The sequence below is a fragment of the Myxine glutinosa genome, chromosome 1, assembly GCF_964187855.1.
Source record: "Myxine glutinosa chromosome 1, kmMyxGlut1.1, whole genome shotgun sequence".
Lineage (NCBI taxonomy): Eukaryota > Metazoa > Chordata > Myxini > Myxiniformes > Myxinidae > Myxine > Myxine glutinosa.
The window spans coordinates 188165602-188182712 of record NC_136261.1 but is presented as its reverse complement, the minus strand read 5'-3'; the positions used below and the strand labels follow the sequence as shown (position 1 = coordinate 188182712).

Sequence of the window (17111 nt, the reverse complement as noted above, 5' to 3'; positions counted from 1 at the left end):
TCTCATTAATGTTAGCTCTTACACGAGCCTCGATCTTGTATACAAAAAAAAGAAAAAAGTTAGGGAGAATACACAATATAAATGGGTGCACACGAGTCGAGGCTTGAGGGGTCTTGCCTTGATCTTGAGGGGTCTTGATCCGAACCTTGCCTTGTTCTGCAGCTCGTCTTGTTCTTGGTCATCTTGGTCTTTAGAGTCTGACCATCTTGGTCTCCAGGTCCAGTCTGCATCATGCGTCTTCGGGTCCAGTCATGTCTTGGCGTCCTAATATAATAGGCTGGTGTCCGCACTGCAGTCGTCATCTTTCACGGAGTATGCGGTGAGACATGAGGGTTCGGAGACATGCTGAGCAGGGCCAGCGCTGGGACACGGAGGACCTGGACCAAGAGAGACATTGAGCCAAAGCTATTCGATGGCATTAGCTCAGCCGAGCTAATAGACAGGTCCATGCCAGGCAGAAATGGCGCCGTTTTCCAGTCAAGGTTTTCTCAGTGGATTTATATACTTTTGATCATACTCTGTCGAATAAGCTTGTGGGCCACCCTGAAATTTGCCTCAAATCCAAGATGGCCACCAGAATAGCTAAAATAGTATTTCTGAGAGTTGCTTTTACCCATAGATGATTTTTTTTCAACTGATTGTGGCCTATTATGATAAAGAAAGATAACTCAGTCATAACTCAGCCATAAAAATTAACAATCGGTACTTTATTAACAAAATGGCCGCCGGGCAACTTCCGTATTACGGAAACTGCTATAACTTCAGTTCCGAGTGTGATATGATTATAATTTTGGTGTCCAGTCATATGTTTTTGGGGTCAAGGAATCCATATTTGTACTTTTTATTTCAGTGAAATCATTGGTTCATAAAGAAATCTAAGATGGCTGCCAATACTGGCCACCGATGTGGCAGATTCAGTCATGTCTTGTGCTCCATAATATATATTACAATACATTTTGATTCAATTTCTTGGTTTCCAAAGTCTGGTTATCCATTTAGTTGGTTTATCATGACACTAGCTCAATAGATCATCCCCTAAATCATGGATGAACAATAAATCCAAGATGGCTGCCGCTGAACGGCTCCTAGTCAGTTTTGCTTCGTCTACCAAACTACACAGGTTTATAAAATGTATCTGAATTCCCATTCAATATGATCCCCGGCTTTGGTTATGCTTTGGGAAAAATATGTTGTTCAAAAGGCACATAATCCTCAGTTACTAAGATCAAGATCAAGATCACTCTCTTCACTCTGAAAGTCTGAATAAAGTCCACAGGTATCCGAAGAAAGTTGTTCCATGGTGCTCTCCGAATTTTCCCCATCTCCTTGGTACTCTTCATCAACTTCAGATTCTTCTGCTCTTTCTTCTGCCCCACCGATACCTATAAAAAATGTGAATGGATATAGTCGGGATTCAAAACAGTAAATCATATAAAAATAACAAAATTACGATTGCATTTTGGACTTATCTACCTTGCTTTTCTCTTTCTCTACAGTGAACTTCACTGTCTTGTACATGTTTTCTGCTTGTATTCCTGTGTCTCTTCTTCCTTGAAGGCTGGCTTCTCTCTTCTACTGCATCTTCTAAATCTGCATCATACTCCGCGAGACCTGTAAGTGGAAGGTTACACATATTTAATCTGGATGAATGCACTGCCAGTGGGAATACATTGGAGGAACTTTATGACAGGAACGAAAAGCAATGATCAAAGTAATGATATATTTTTAGTATACTTACTTTGAATTTGTCTTTTCTTGCTCTTTTTCTTGGAGAGGCTTGGAGGGAGTTGCGGGCAGGTAAACCATATTGGCCTGATACCATCATCTGTATTTTCCCATCCTCTGTCAGTGATAGAAGGATACTCAATGTTTTGCTTGAGACACTGGTACCACACCCATGCCTGAAGGTCACTCCTCTTGAGGTGTTCATTGGTGCTACTCTCGTCTGGAAGGATGCTGGAACTAGATTTCACCTTTTGAGTGTTGTACGTTCGGATCCTTGTTTCAACAAAGCTTTCTTGTTCACTTCCAGAATACATGCAGGTTCTGAAGAAGCATTTAGCACTGGTAGCATCTTGAAAAGATTGATTTGATCTGCCCAGCTGAGAGAGTAGATGGGATTTCTCTTGTTTCAACATCTTCTTCAATGGCTTGATTTTGCCGATGCGAAATGGGAATGATGTCGTGTCACATCCAGTAATGCTATGATATGCTGGGAGAGTTTGACACACTTCATCTCCAAAATGAGTCGTTAGTTTCATGACACTGACGTACCGATGGTCAATCTTCATGAACCAGTCTTGTGGTGGTTTGCAGACAGAATAGGCATAGCTCAAGAGGATCAGTACATCTGTATCTGAAGCCTTAATCACAACCGGACCTTCGCACTTGCTTGCATGAAGAACAAGCCTGGTGTCAGCCTCATGATGGTTGCAGGATTCAAGTTGTTCAAACTTAGTTTGCGTGATCAACCATGCGTTTGCGTGACCATATTCTGTTCCTCTGTCACGGTGAGTGGAATTCTGAGTTTCGATCTGACTGAATCACTTTTGAAGTAAGTGACCATAAATTTAATCAGCTCAGTCTTGTTTTCAGCATTATGCAGAAATGCGTCCCAATCTTTGCCTCTGGGCATACTCTGCTCGGGGCTTGTGATGTGGGTTCTTCTACCAGAGATCCCTCGGCGTCGTTGGGTTAACTCCTTTGTAGTGGATGTACAGTAGGAATCAAATATGATCCCAAGCTGTTTTGGGTTTGACTGGCTTGGTGGCATGCAGAATTTCAATAGGGCATCAGTGTATTCTCCCCAAGTCTGTTGAGCCGGGATTGACTTTACAGCTGCCATTCCGTCAATCAGCCAGTTGCTTCTATTTGGCGGTTCCTCTGTAGTTGATGAAGATTCCTCAATAAGGTAGTTCCTCAGCGCTGCTTTAGAACCTTGTCGAATGTCTCGTTCTGGTGTGGCAAGGGCAAGTGGAATAGTTGTCAGGGGGTGTGAATGTGCCTCTTCAGGGGTAGTTGCCTTTCCTACCAACACACCAAATGCTTGTCGATCCTCCTTGAGAACGTTCACTGCCTTTGGATTTTTCTTGACCTTCTCCATGCCCGTTTTGATCTTGAGATTCACAATCCTGTCAAAAATGTTCATTCTGCCTTCTCCAGTAGCCTTGAGTCTAAGGTTAACAAAGTCTTGGAATTGTTTCTCTCCTGCTTCGGTTGATGACAACAATCCACTGACAATACCTTGGTTAATTTCCACTCCAGTTTTCATGTGACGCGCAGAACCAATCAGAAAAGGGTCAAAGTACTTATCCAATTGGATGACTAGGTTGCGAACCATGTTGTCATGCTGCCTCCGTGCCCCTATTGTTGTTTCCTTGTGAGTTGAAGAGGTCAGGATATGCAACCTTTCCTTCAATCTTCCTCTGAGCTTTGCCATTAAGTGACTCGTTTTTATGAACGCATCTGTTGTCTGCTTGCTGGTACTGTAACCGCCTTGCATTGGACCACCCCGGACTTTAACCTCTCTGTTGATTGTGGTCTCAGTGATCAAGTCCCCATGGATCGTAGAAAAGGGCTCGCCAGTCATCGACCCTCCGAATCCATTTTGCAACAGATCATCCCAGGCATCTTTGTGATTCACCTTCAGATTTTGGAGATTGACGTGTTGGAATGTCAGGTACCTAGCATAGTTGATGTGCCCGAAAGCAAAGCACTTTGGAAGAAGCGTTCTCTCTGCTGCCAGGTGTGTCGATGTGTCGACATGTGTCGATGTGTCGATTCCCAAACAAGTGGAAGTCGATGGCGTCACCAAATTTCTCAGTCAGTCGTTTTTTCAACATGCAGGTTTTTGAAATCGGAGGGTCCTCAAGTTCATTGTCTTCACTGATCTCCTTTATGTCCTCAATCAATTCTCTCAGGAAATACGCCTTTTGATCCTTGACTACCATGCGGTGAAACAGTTTGAAAAAGCTGTCCATAACCTCGGTAGCTAATCTATCCTTCTCTGCTGCATCCGCTGACAGCAACTTTCTATCATATGCATAGGTAAAATTGTCATAACAACTTTTATGATAGTACACATCAACTGCAAACATGTCATATGATGCTCCACTCAGAATAACATCGAGTCGCTTCGCTGCATCATGGAACTTATCTCCTTCATCTTTGATTTTCATGTCCTTTGAACGTTCTACTTTACTGACAGCATTCTTCTCGGAGCATCTACCAAGACCACCACTATTGTACGGTTTACTGTCATCTTTCGTATCCACGTTGCACACGAAACAGATTTGCTTTTTCTCAAGTGACCCCCTGCGTATCCTATACGCGGGAGCAGCAACTGGTTCATTCGACTCATGAATATTCTCTGAACTGGAAACGGGAAGTTTGCGAGACTGGGCTTCCTTTCGGGCAATTCTGTTCCGAAATGTGATTCTACAGTTCTCATGAATCTTGACATCATGGCCTGCACTAGATAGTCTCACAGCGGCTGATTGAAATTCAGCATATGGTGCCTGAGTACACAGACTCTTGTCAACTTTAACCCATCTTCCCGCTAATTCTTGAATAGACTGCAATCCCTCCTCAGTCATATTATAAGCTGACTCAACGTCCTTAATAGTTTCATTACAGAGGCAGCACAACGGTTTGTCGCCCCTTGCTAAACTCAAAATCGGCGTGGATGCCATTGTGCAACCCTTTTCTCCTGTGCCAAAAAAGTTTTGTCTTTATGTAGTAATTTTATGAGGATTCACTGTATCTGCAAAGCCAGGATTCATGGAATCATTTCTTTGCGTCCGCATTCATGGAATCATTTCTTTGCATCCGGATTCAAGGAATCTGAAATGGAAACCAAGAAATTGAATCAAAATGTATTGTAATATATATTTCACTGAAATAAAAAGTACAAATATGGATTCCTTGACCCCAAAAACATATGACTGGACACCAAAATTATAATCATATCACACTCGGAACTGAAGTTATAGCAGTTTCCGTAATACGGAAGTTGCCCGGCGGCCATTTTGTTAATAAAGTACCGATTGTTAATTTTTATGGCTGAGTTATGACTGAGTTATCTTTCTTTATCATAATAGGCCACAATCAGTTGAAAAAAAATCATCTATGGGTAAAAGCAACTCTCAGAAATACTATTTTAGCTATTCTGGTGGCCATCTTGGATTTGAGGCAAATTTCAGGGTGGCCCACAAGCTTATTCGACAGAGTATGATCAAAAGTATATAAATCCACTGAGAAAACCTTGACTGGAAAACGGCGCCATTTCTGCCTGGCATGGACCTGTCTATAACGCTAGTTATGACGGGGCATGACCGGGCGCCAGCTTCTTCTTCTTCTCTCACCTCTAAAATCCCTCATTTCCTTGTCCCAGAGGATTGATGGGCGCCCGACTTAAAGAGTAAGTGTCTGCTTAGGGAGCCGAGGGCTGGTATGCACGCGTAGGAGATAAGTGGGAATGTTATTGCCTGTTCATATATGCTTTGTGAATTGCCTTTTGTAAATACTCCAGGTAAATACGTGTAACCTTCCAATAAAGTTTTCGTGTAAACTCTGTAAATACGTGTAAAGTTCCAATACATGGTTAAAACACATTCGTGTCATGACTCATCCTGTCTGTCCGGACGGCGACATATTGCAACCGATGATTGGTTAATCAAGAGGTTGGGCAATAGATAAAAATGCAACACGCGACTTGGTTCTGCTCGGCCAATCAATTAAGATCTGTCACGTGACTGTCAGCACGATACTTATTCGTAACGATAACCTCTCTAGTAGCGGTAACGCAGCTTTGAAACTGGGAGCTGGCTTGTGGTTAACGGTACAAAAGGCGATCGTGGTCTTTAAAGACTTGCCATCCCTCTAGAGTTATCCATGGGCGACGACCGTCACAATATGTTACATAAATGACATGTGGATACTAAATACAAGCACAACAGACCTCTCCCCACTGGAAGTTTATTTGTATACTCTTGTAACAATTTGTTTGTTACATCCATGAAATCAACGCAGGTAAAAAGCACAAGAGTCAGCTTTCCCTCCCATCATCACCTCTTCAACGCTCAGTTAAGACCTTAATTGTTCCTGTTCAGATGCATAGCCCCAAACTCCAAAAGCTCAAAAACCCCAAATGAAAAACATTTCCAGTTCTCCATTCGCTTGCCAACGCCTGCAGACAAGATCAACACAAGATCAAAATAACATTCTTAAAAGCACTGTGTGTTTAAAAACAAATAAGGGGCTGTCAGAGCCGAGCCAAAAAACTTATTTTGCCTTATTTATAAACGCTTTGGCAGGCAAGGTCTGACCCCATAGATGGGTAAGTATTGTAAATAGCTCAGCAAAGCTTTTCCAACTTCAAATTTTTCCAAAGCCTCAAATTAATCAAAATGCCGAACTTGTGAAAACTTGTTACTAGTCTATTATATAACCTACCAAGTACCAATATGATTGGCGAGGGATTCGATAGACAATCAGTAAGGTAATTGGTAAACATACTTAGTGATATGATTTAGATTGGTGGTAAAATCGTCATGAGAAAAAAGGTCTACTATGAGATTAGTAGCCCGGTGATTAAAAAAATAGCTTGGTGTTGGCTTAGCGGTTAGGATGCGGCTTGGGATCATAGGATCCTGGGTTCGAATCCCGGTCAATCGCTGAATTAACACCAGGGGGGTTGACTCAGCCTGTCATCCTTCCGAGGTCGGCAAATTAAGTACCAGTTAACTGGTAATTCCCTGTGTATCGCAAGGGGCGACTAACAGGGTTGGCGGCAGGAAGGGCATCCGGCCGTAAAACATTGCTTCAAAAAAGGGGACCAAGGTGCCCAAAAAAGGACCAACCCCTGCTCTGTGGGGAAAAATGGCCTCTAAAGGTGGTTCTTCTTCTATGAGATTACATCTTCATTGTGTGTTCAGCAGTTGCCAAGATAAACTAGCGATAGCTCTTCTGGTTCTGACGTACCACTCTTGCAGAGCGTCGGTGCTGCAGAAACAGTTTCTTGGCAAGGGTTATGCTGGTTAGTTTGGCATTGTCTTCCCAGAAGTAGTTGGGGCAGCAATTTGGAACTTGGGCATGGATACCGGAGACGGCTCACCTACTCTTCAAGAAGGGCACCGTGGGGGCTCTACCGTCCACCAACCAATGCTGGCAGACGGGACGTCCAGTTTAACTTCCATCCGAGGGACGGCACACACATTGATGGATCACCCTGCCCGTGAAGTTTATAGCTGGGTTGGGATTAAACTCAGGCTAGACAGCTTATAGGTAACTTATGAGTACCTGTGGACCATCCTGCCAGCCCTGCAATAACTATTACCTTGTGGTCATAAATAAAAAAAAGTTATTGCCAACTGCTTAAGAATAACTTAAGAAATACAAGAAAATTTGTACTATAAGAATTTAGCCGAACAAGCAGCAACAACGAATTGGTAAGAATACCCTGTAGTAGTGGAAGTAGTAGAATAGTTTGGTAGAAGATTTAGTTGTTGTACGATTGAGCATCCATCCCTCACCATGACAGGCAAAAGTTTTGGGTTGCATTCTTTACCATACATAGTTTTTCTGACTTCCTGAAAACTCTCATTCATTTTTCCATGATGATTGAAGAAGGGGCAGTGCAGAGATAATAGTGAGGTTAATTTGACCAAGGACATGACCCAGAAAAGGCAGTTGTCAACAACTGTTTTGAGACGTCTCATGTTGGAATGGTTACACTGGGAGAGATATTTTGGAACTGAGATAGGCATACACTGTAAGCCACTCCCTGTTGTTATTAAAGTTTTACAAAGCTGCTTTTGAACGCAGCATGAGAGTTTCAAATTCTGTCTGACTTTACCACTTCCTTGATCATTTTTTCCACAAACGCCCAGAAAAAAAGCATATCACTTTTCCATGATGGAATGCAAGGCAGGGTTGTGGGGGCTTTTCGCATCATCTCGTTTTCCTTTCGGTGCTGTTTGCTTACTGAGTTATCAGACGTTTGCATTAGTTCCCACTCACTCCACATTCCCATGAACTTCTCAACTGCTGCGAAGGTTCTTCCATCAATAGTTCAACTAGACCCCCTGCCATGAAGCTTGGACGGCATCACTGTTCAACTTCTAAGGTAGTTGGGTGCAAGCGAGTTCATTGCTCGTTCGCAAAGGAGGAGGTTTTAGGGAAAGTTTTGGGTTCTAAAAGGGATCCGTCAGTGGAAACTCTCTATTGAACGCAGAGGCCTAGATTTAACTTGCTGAGACAGTGGTTCATATTTTCCGAGTGTCGCCACACAGGAATGTGCTCTCGGGGGAGTAGCCTGTGCCGACGGAGCAATTTGCTCCAAATAGGAGGGCACAAGGTCCCCATGAGATATGCGCACTGACCCGAGGCCTGCATTTGTCGTGACCTTGCCTCTCCATAATTGAACATCCTGCAACTTGAACATCTCAGGCCGCTGCACTTTTTGGATCGAGTCTTAATTGTTCCAAAAAAAAATTCTCCATTTCCCATTCTACTTGGTTAATAAATAACTAGCTCCATTGTAAAGTTTGTTTGCTAAAAGCTTGAGCTTCAATTCAAGTTCCTCCCCGCCCCTTCCCATGCCTCCTCACCCCAAGCCCTCTCCATCCCACAGATCACCGGATGTCCCTGCTCTAAAATGTTGTACTTGTGTGCTTCCCCCTCTTTCCCCATCTTGTCTCTCACTCCCTTTATCTTATGTTTTATGTGTCAGTTTGTCTTTTTGTGATTAATCTTAGTTCTTACATGAGCCTTGATCTTGTATACAAAAATAATAATAATAATAATAAAAGTTCATTTTCCTCCCTCTTCATCTTTTTTAAATAATGCCTCTCAACTCTGCATCTACCAAGATCCAATGTTGTTCTCACCAATCTAAATCATCACTGTACCACACATCTTTAGAATCTTTACTTTCTGTGTTTCCTTGTTCCTCACCTTAGCATTTGAGGATCTAAGTAAGCATAAACCCTTATTCGCAAATCCCTACCTCTCTTACAAAATGTTGTTTTCCTTGTTCCTCACCTTAGCATTTGAGGATCTAAGTAAGCATAAACCCTTATTCGCAAATCCCTACCTCTCTTACAAAATGTTGTTTTCCTTGTTCCTCACCTTAGCATTTGAGGATCTAAGTAAGCATAAACCCTTATTCGCAAATCCCTACCTCTCTTACAAAATGTTGTTTTCCTTGTTCCTCACCTTAGCATTTGAGGATCTAAGTAAGCATAAACCCTTATTCGCAAATCCCTACCTCTCTTACAAAATGTTGTTTTCCTGCAACCCAGGTTAGGATGAAGTGGTGTAGGATTTGAAAATAACAAATTTTAGGATGTACTCTTAAGCCTGCCAAAAGCCTGTTATTGCAGGTGCCATGACCTTAGGTGCTTTTATATACTTCTATACAATAACAACAGCTTAAAGGATATGTGAGATAATTTGAGCACATACAAGAAACCTCCTTTTAAAAGTTTTGAGAAATGATGTCATAAGTATTGGAAACTGAAAATAGATGTAAACAGTAACTTAATTTTAAGCTATAATAAAGATCCCCAATCTTTTTTTCGAAGTGCAAGCCATTATTTCATTCTAAAAGCACCTGCTTTATTCTGCAAGGGGGGGAATGGAGGGGGCACTGCATCAGCAGCATAGATACAACCTGAGAAATGATGCCAGGTGCGAGTGTGACATACATAGGAAGAAGTAAACTCGATATATCATGATGTTCTGCAAGATTTAAAGAAATATGCACCAACATCATCGATCGTATAATGGATATTTTCATTTAGAGAAGGGAGGGGTGGGGGGTTGCATTTGTGTGTGTGTGTGTGTGTATATATGTGTGTATGTGTATATATGCGTGTGTGTGTGTGTGTGTGTGTGTGTGTGTGTATATATATATGTGTGTGTGTGTGTGTGTGTCTGTGTGTGTGTGTCTGTGCGTGTGTTTTTGCAAAACCTTATTTATTTGAATTTTAAAGCCAAACCTCTTTCCTTTCACTTATTTCGTTTCCAGCAACCCTCATTGTCTGGCCATTCCCTCCAGCTCTCTGTGGTTAAACTGCGCACAAAAACAAACAATGAATCTGGCGATGTTCTTGGTATTATTGGGCCCAGAAGTGCCCGCCTGCATGCCGCCTTGCGTTCCTACAACATACCGCACACCCACAATCACACACTTATCCCTGTTTGGTGTACCAGCATTTAATGTGGGAAGGAAGAGAGGGGGCCAGGGGGTAACTCTGGAGCCAGATCAAGAGCAAGAGCATTTTAATCTATCAACAACATGACATTTTTCACGAATTCAAGACACATCACACATCTGTAACTATAAAAAAAATTATATACAAACAACATGCTTCCTCAAGATTATAAAACAGGAATGATCATTTGAGCTTCTGAGTAGTCCCACATCCTGGGCTAAATTATATAGTTAAGTGAACTAAAAGAATCTTTCAAGGTCAGTTCGTCCCTGGTATGAATGGCAGTTTTCAACCAGACGTTTGAGACCGATACTGATGGTCGTTCAATGGGAGTCTAATGGGATTCAGAATGGGAAACTGAACTTTGAAACTCATTTTCTCAAAACATGTATCATGATGGAGAGATAGCCCAGTTTATGTCTCCACCATTCAATATTGTTTTCTTTACTGACCAGTGTGACTGAATGCAAGGTGTGTTACGAACCTGTTCTAAATCTATTTCATGATTTCACAAAAATACAAATAATATGAATGAATGATCGTTTTAAGGCCATTTTCCCCGCAAGAGCTGGGGGGAGCCTTGCGGGCCCCATGACAATCATGGTTCCCTGTTTGAGGCAATGTTTTTATGGCCGGATGCCCTTCCTGACACCAACCCTTAGTCGCCTCATACGATGCGCAGGGATACGGTGTACCTAGTCGGGGTAAACACCAGGATCATTCATCCCAGCAAGCTGGTACTCAATTTGCCGACCTCGGAAGGATGACAGGCTGAGTCAACCCCCCTGGTGTTAATTCAGCGATCGACCCGGATTCGAACCCAGGATCCCAAGCCGGCACCCTAACCGCATAAGCCAACACCAGGCTTAGTGTGTGTGTGTGTGTGTGTGTGTGTGTGTGTGTGTGTGCATGTGCATGTACGTGTGTGTGCGTGTGTACCCACACACACATTAGATACCAATTTTTTTTTTAATTTCAACAATTTTCTGGCGGCAAAGGTGCATTATTTGAAAAAAGAGCAAGGGTGCCAATATTTTTGGCCAAGACTGTGTATGTATATATATATATATATATATATATATATATATAAGAAAGTTTTTGTTTGTTTGTTTGTTTGTCTGCGCAAGCAAATCTCCTGAACGGTAAAAGATAGGAGGAAACCTCTAATACAAAAAATGATGGGACGGGCCCCTGGAAGGTTTTAGGCTAGGTGGCAACACCGATCGAGGCCCACCCCAGCTTGGCCGGGTCCATTTCGCAAAGCTGAGCTGAATTATGCTTTCGAATTATGCTTTATGAATGCTTTCGGCTAGTATATATATATATATATATATACAGACTTGGCATTTAATATGGAATATTTTTTTGGTGGGGGTGAACTTACTTTTCAAGATGACTTAGAACCAAAAGTTAATTGGAATTATGTTGAAATTATTCTAGATTTTGTTAATGTGACCTTCAAAAGAAACAAAAACCACATTTGACATTTTGAAACAAATAAGTATCCTTGAAAGTGATGTAAACTGATATCGAACTCAATTCACAGACAGTACTGTGTTAAACTTCTGTACGTTTTCCAGAAGTATCTCTTTATTTTGCACATTAGCCAAATTTTCTTTTAACAAAAACAAAAGTGAAATTACGACTGGGATTACGGACAGTAAAATTACAGTTCAGTACTTCGTGTAACCCCCACGAGCATTCAGGAGAGCACGTACACGTTGAGGCATGCTGTTCACGAGATTTGCCAAGATTTCGACAGGAATCGTTTGCCATGCAGTGACAATAGCCTGCTGCAATTCACGCACAGAGGTCGGCTGCTGGTCCAAGTGGTCGATTTGACGTGTTAATTCTGCCCACAAGTTCTCTATCGGATTCATATCCGGGGACATGGCAGGCCACTCCATATGCTCTACACCACGGTCAGCAAGAAAGTGTTGGATCATGCGAGCACGATGAGGCTGTGCATTGTCATCTTGGAAGACAAAGTTTCCTCGAAAGGCTGCACGAGCAAAGGGAAGCAATGTTTCTTCCAGAATGGCCCTGTACTTGAACTGGTTCAGGTTTCCATTCAGAACAACCAGGTCAGTTTTGCCCCCTGCATGAAAAGCAGCCCAAACGGTCACCCCACCACCTCCAGCTTGGACTCTTGGCACTATACAATCTTTGTTGTAGGCTTCATGCACTTGTCTGCGCACTCGGACGCGGCCATCTTGACGATAGACCAGAAATCTAGACTCGTCACTGAAGATCACGTGATTCCAGTGTCCTGGCTGCCATTGACGGTGCTCTCTGGCCCACTGCAATCGGCGCGGGCAGTGTTGTCTGGTCAGGCGTGGCTTTCTCAGGGGACGCCTGGCACGATAGCCTGCTTGAACCAGTCGTTGGTTGACTAGCCTTCTGGATACAGGCACATTTGTCAGTTGCTGCCACTCAGCCTGAAGCCGATTAGCTGACTTGGTACGGCCATTGCGGACTAACCGGTGCAGCTGGCTATCATCCCTCCTTGTGGTTCTGCGGGGACGTCCTGGCCTCGATATTGGAGTAGGGACACCCCTCGGAGCATTTTGTTTCAGGATCTTTGACACCTGACCTTGAGTGAGGCCATACTGCCGAGCAATAGCACGCTGTTTCATGCCGTAATTTCGTAAAGCCACCACTCCATGACAAACAGCATTGTCTAGTTGACGGACCATCTCCAGAGGAAGTGGCAATAACTTTTGAAGATGTGCAGCAGTTGTTTTCCACTAATACAGAACGCAACAACCCTTGTATACCCGACTGTGAAGCCAATCGTCAAATGCACCTGTCCGTACATTTTGCCACGCCACCTGTGATATAATCCTGTTGTTGACTTCTTGCTGCGACAGACAATTAGTGACATGGTTCATTTAACAAATAAATCACCAAAGTGTAAAAGAAACTCACCAGATTGATATACTTAGTTAAGAAAGTAAACCCAAGTCAAGAAAAAAATAAATTCCATATTAAATGCCAAGTCTGTATATATACACACTAACTTGGCTCGGCTCGCGAAGCGTCGTTACTGAGGAACGGGCTTATTTTAGCTGAGGATAATGACTGTACCTGAGTTGCTGTGTTGTCATGATTTCCACCAATCATAATACAAACAATTATATTGCACAATTTTATTTGTAGTGTTTGTGATATTACATTTTTATAGGCAATTTACGTTGAAGATTTAGGTTGAAAAAATATAACATTCAAAAAAGAACCCCTCAGCACATACATACGGGAGGGGTAGGTGCAGACTGGAAGTTTGGGATGATTACACCTAGGCTATGAGCCAGACCCTCAAATTTTCGACATTATGCTCAATCAGAGGGAGGATGGCTAACAGTTATTTTTGGCAAGGCCAGGGACCCTAGTGCTGAAAAAAATGTGATAGCAGTGTGAAACTCTTAGCCGTATCTGTGTTATCATCACATTTGTCAGACCACCCCAATAACGCTTTCGGTAATTTTTCCCCCTAAGATTTAGGGGGTAGGGTTCGTTTAGGGGCTTTCAAATAATATCTCCTATATGTATCAGTTAGTGTTGTATACCAGGTGAAAGGTAATTGAATTATCTTTCACATGATGTATAGAAAATGCCTGTGTGATATATAGTAACCTCTTTATGATCATTAAAACATAATTATTTCCGCCAACCCTCAAAAATTTATCACAAAATCCCCAATGAAAACAAAATTAGGCAAAAATTCAGTTTGGCGGATATTAAATGAATTTTTGAATTTGAGAAACACACTATGATTAAAGTCAAATTTGGGCCTTAAATCTCATACACCTTGATAAAGATGAGAAAATCCAATATACAGTAGTTGCTGTAACCATGACCTAAAATCCATAAATGTATATCTTTCCGCTCTTATGATATATTGATTTACATTTTACGATTTTTGACTGACAGCATGTATATAGTTTGTATACCATTATTGGTCTAAAAATAGTATATATAATATTGGGATGTCAGCCATATATAGGCCAAAAAGTACTGAAATTGGTGTCAGAAATGTCTAATTCTAAAAATATGAAGGCATTATGACCAAACTGTATGTGGTGTTCTTGAATATACAACAGACGTATGATGCATGTGATGATTAACCTACTCCATGTATATGTATGTATCCTGATGTACCCTAACTTGGCGAGATAATTTACATCATATTCATGCAAACGTTTTTAGTCTTGTAGTGTTGTATGGTTCTCTTATATTACCAGCTATACATAAAGTAAACCAAAGGAAAACAATGTACTTTCTATTTGAGCAACATATATTTATAGACATCATACCATAAAGTACACGAGTTATCAATTCAGCGTACACCATATTTGTTACACATATGTACATGATCTTTCTCGATACAGTTCTACAATTCAGAAGTTATCCTCGTCATCGTCGTCGTCTTCTTCATCGTCTTCTGCCGAACTGTCATCACTCTCACCATACACTCTGGTTGTCACATGTGGTGAGTTTGCACATGTCTGTGCACTTCAAACCACTGGCCATGCAGACACACATGGGTAGTGTGCATCTTTTCGAACAGGTGCATGCCAGTAAATCCAGAACCGCCTGTGGTGCGGGCTGTCCTTGCATCCAGTCGACTGCCAGCTGCACGCGACCATCATGGGTATCCCAGTGCCATCCTTTCCCGATTGGACTCGGTACTGCTGGATCCATCTTGAGACTCCTCTTCCAAATAGCGGCTTGATAGTTGGCTCGCTGTGCATGTTTGGTTAAGCAGTCTTTGCACGGAGGTAGCTGGTGACTGTCGATCTCTCCCCTCTTGGCACAGAACAGGTGATATCTCAAGTCATTCACCTTCACTGTCCCCGACTTCGGTGCGTACATGAGACAAGTGAAGTTCTCCAATTTATCCATCAGTTCCTCACTGACGTCCCAGTCCTCTCCCAGATGTGTACATGCATCCTGCACATCTTTGTTGGTTCTGATGAGTTTTAGTGCAGTCAGTTTTCCTCGTCCAGCGAACGTGCTGACTGTCGCATCCGGTATAGGCATGCATTCCAATTAGGGCCTGACATACATTTGTGCCGACTGACTTTCCTATTTTCCCTATGTCTAGGATTTTAGCCCTTGCTTTGGTGCCACATTTCTGAAACAACTTGGCATGAATCTTGGTATGAAATGCCAAGCCAATGACAAGTACGTCGGTGTCATCTGAGCTAATAGGCACAGACTGGTATCCATGTGCGGCAGCATGGGCAGCATGCAAGAACAGACGACCATCTGCTTCCTCGTGTGTGCTTTCCAGGGCCACTACTTCTTGGCTAGCATCAGATGTGATCTGATAACACTTGTCATCGCATGTTACAAAGAGAACCTTTCCCTGTAGGCGTCTGATGTACTCTGGTTTCTTCCACTCTTCGACCAGGAACATGATAAGACTTGACTTGTTCCCAACATAGCTGAGAAACTTGCGCCATTGCCTTACAATTTGAGATGCCATGATGTTTTTCAGCTCAAGTCCAAGTTCTTCCCCCCTGGTTAACCGTTCGCTGTTTTTGATGGAAGTCTCCTTGTAGGTGTCAAAGATGACATCGATCCTCTGGCTACTGCATCCATCCTTCAGGGCCATGGATAGGACAATCATGGCCACTTCGGCAAATGTAGTTTGATCACCTGCCACCTTCTGTATAAGGAGCATCCCGTCAATAATTGTTGCCGAATTGTCGGGTATCCTTTCAGCCGGGGTCACAGTTCTTTGCAAGGCCGTGGCTAGGGCAGCTTTGTTGGTTTTCCGTAGAAGGCCTTCGGGTGTCGCCAGGGCCCATGGCAAGGGACCTAGAGGATGAGATAGCACCTCTGCCATGTGAAGATCTCGGCCCTGTGCCATCACGATAATTCTACCAAATAGAGCTCTGTCTGCTTGAAGAATTACTGCCCTGCCATTGCTTCTGCATTCCTTCTTCTTAGTGAGGTTGCTGAAAGTCTTCAGCTTGTTCAGTTGCAAAGGGTCGTGGAATTTCTTGATTGGTGGGTTGCTCTCAAGTCGCTCAATCTTGAAGTTTGTGTAGCACTTGTCTCCGACTTCCCATGCTTTCTCCAGATCCTTGGCAATATTTGGAGGGGCTGCGCGTGCGGTGGAAATACTGATGAGAGAGCTGGCCATAGTGAATGGGTTCACCCAACTCTGGATCAGAGTTATCAGTGATGATACAGCGTCCTCATCTTTCTTGACCCGTGTTTGCTGCAGATCCGCGTGTTGTACGTGTGTGTTGCTCACATTCACCATTTCCCTCATCTGGCGGAGAAACGCACTCCTGTGTTCGGATGTGACATAGTAGCGCTTCACTGCTCCAGATTTCAAGTTGAACCTGGTAGTGCCACCTGGTGTCTGTGTGTCTTTGTTGACAGTGACCTCAGTAGTTTGGTCAACTGGAATGCGTCCAAACGGATTGCTTTTTGACATTTGAACTGAGAAGTACCCATCCGAGAATGCTTGGAAGATGCCAGGGTGCTGCGTTGGAAGGTTTGTCATTTGTGCGTAGTATGCTGATAAATACCGTGCATAGTTGATTTTGTCGTATGCGAAGCACCAAGGAATCATGGCTTGGATAGCAGATAGATGTAATGGCCAATTACCTTCTCGGTAATTACCTTCTGCGCGCAGTAGAGCAAGCAAGACCGTTTCAACGATATCCACGTACGACATCCAGAATGACGACAATTCACCATTATCACGACGAAGGTGATGCAGGAATTGCTTCCAAACAGCCTGAACTTCTTCACACGATTGATCTTCCAACAGGTTGTTCCACTAGCTCTCATCTTGTCCCAATTCAGCAACTTCTGCTAACAACGTAGTGACCATCTGTGTTGCCTCTGGTCGCATATTTTCCAACCAAGGGAGAA

General features: G+C 42.9%; 1 protein-coding gene and 1 long non-coding RNA gene across 7 annotated transcripts in view; both read right to left on the bottom strand.

The window, feature by feature from the left end:
- LOC137432171 (uncharacterized) overlaps nt 1-17111 on the bottom strand; it is a 110679-nt gene that overhangs the window by 46402 nt on the left and 47166 nt on the right. The gene's annotated exons all lie outside the window — the stretch shown is intronic.
- On the bottom strand, nt 687-4262 carry LOC137428367 (uncharacterized). Its single transcript, XM_078770965.1, has 3 exons — nt 1739-4262; nt 1474-1611; nt 687-1382 (listed from the first exon to the last, which is right to left on the bottom strand). Exons 1-3 carry the CDS (start codon nt 2289-2291, stop codon nt 1213-1215), a joined length of 861 nt encoding a protein of 286 aa, XP_078627091.1. The 5' UTR covers nt 2292-4262; the 3' UTR covers nt 687-1212.

What these genes read in the sequence shown, in the direction of transcription:
- LOC137428367 (XM_078770965.1), bottom strand. Translation starts at nt 2,291, where the DNA reads ATGAAGATTGACCATCGGTACGTCAGTGTCATGAAACTAACGACTCAT. An exon ending in CAAGAAAAGACAAATTCAAA is followed by an intron (nt 1,612 to 1,738) that starts GTAAGTATACTA and finishes TTCCACTTACAG; the next exon opens with GTCTCGCGGAGTATGATGCA. An exon ending in TAGAGAAAGAGAAAAGCAAG is followed by an intron (nt 1,383 to 1,473) that starts GTAGATAAGTCC and finishes CATTTTTTATAG; the next exon opens with GTATCGGTGGGGCAGAAGAA.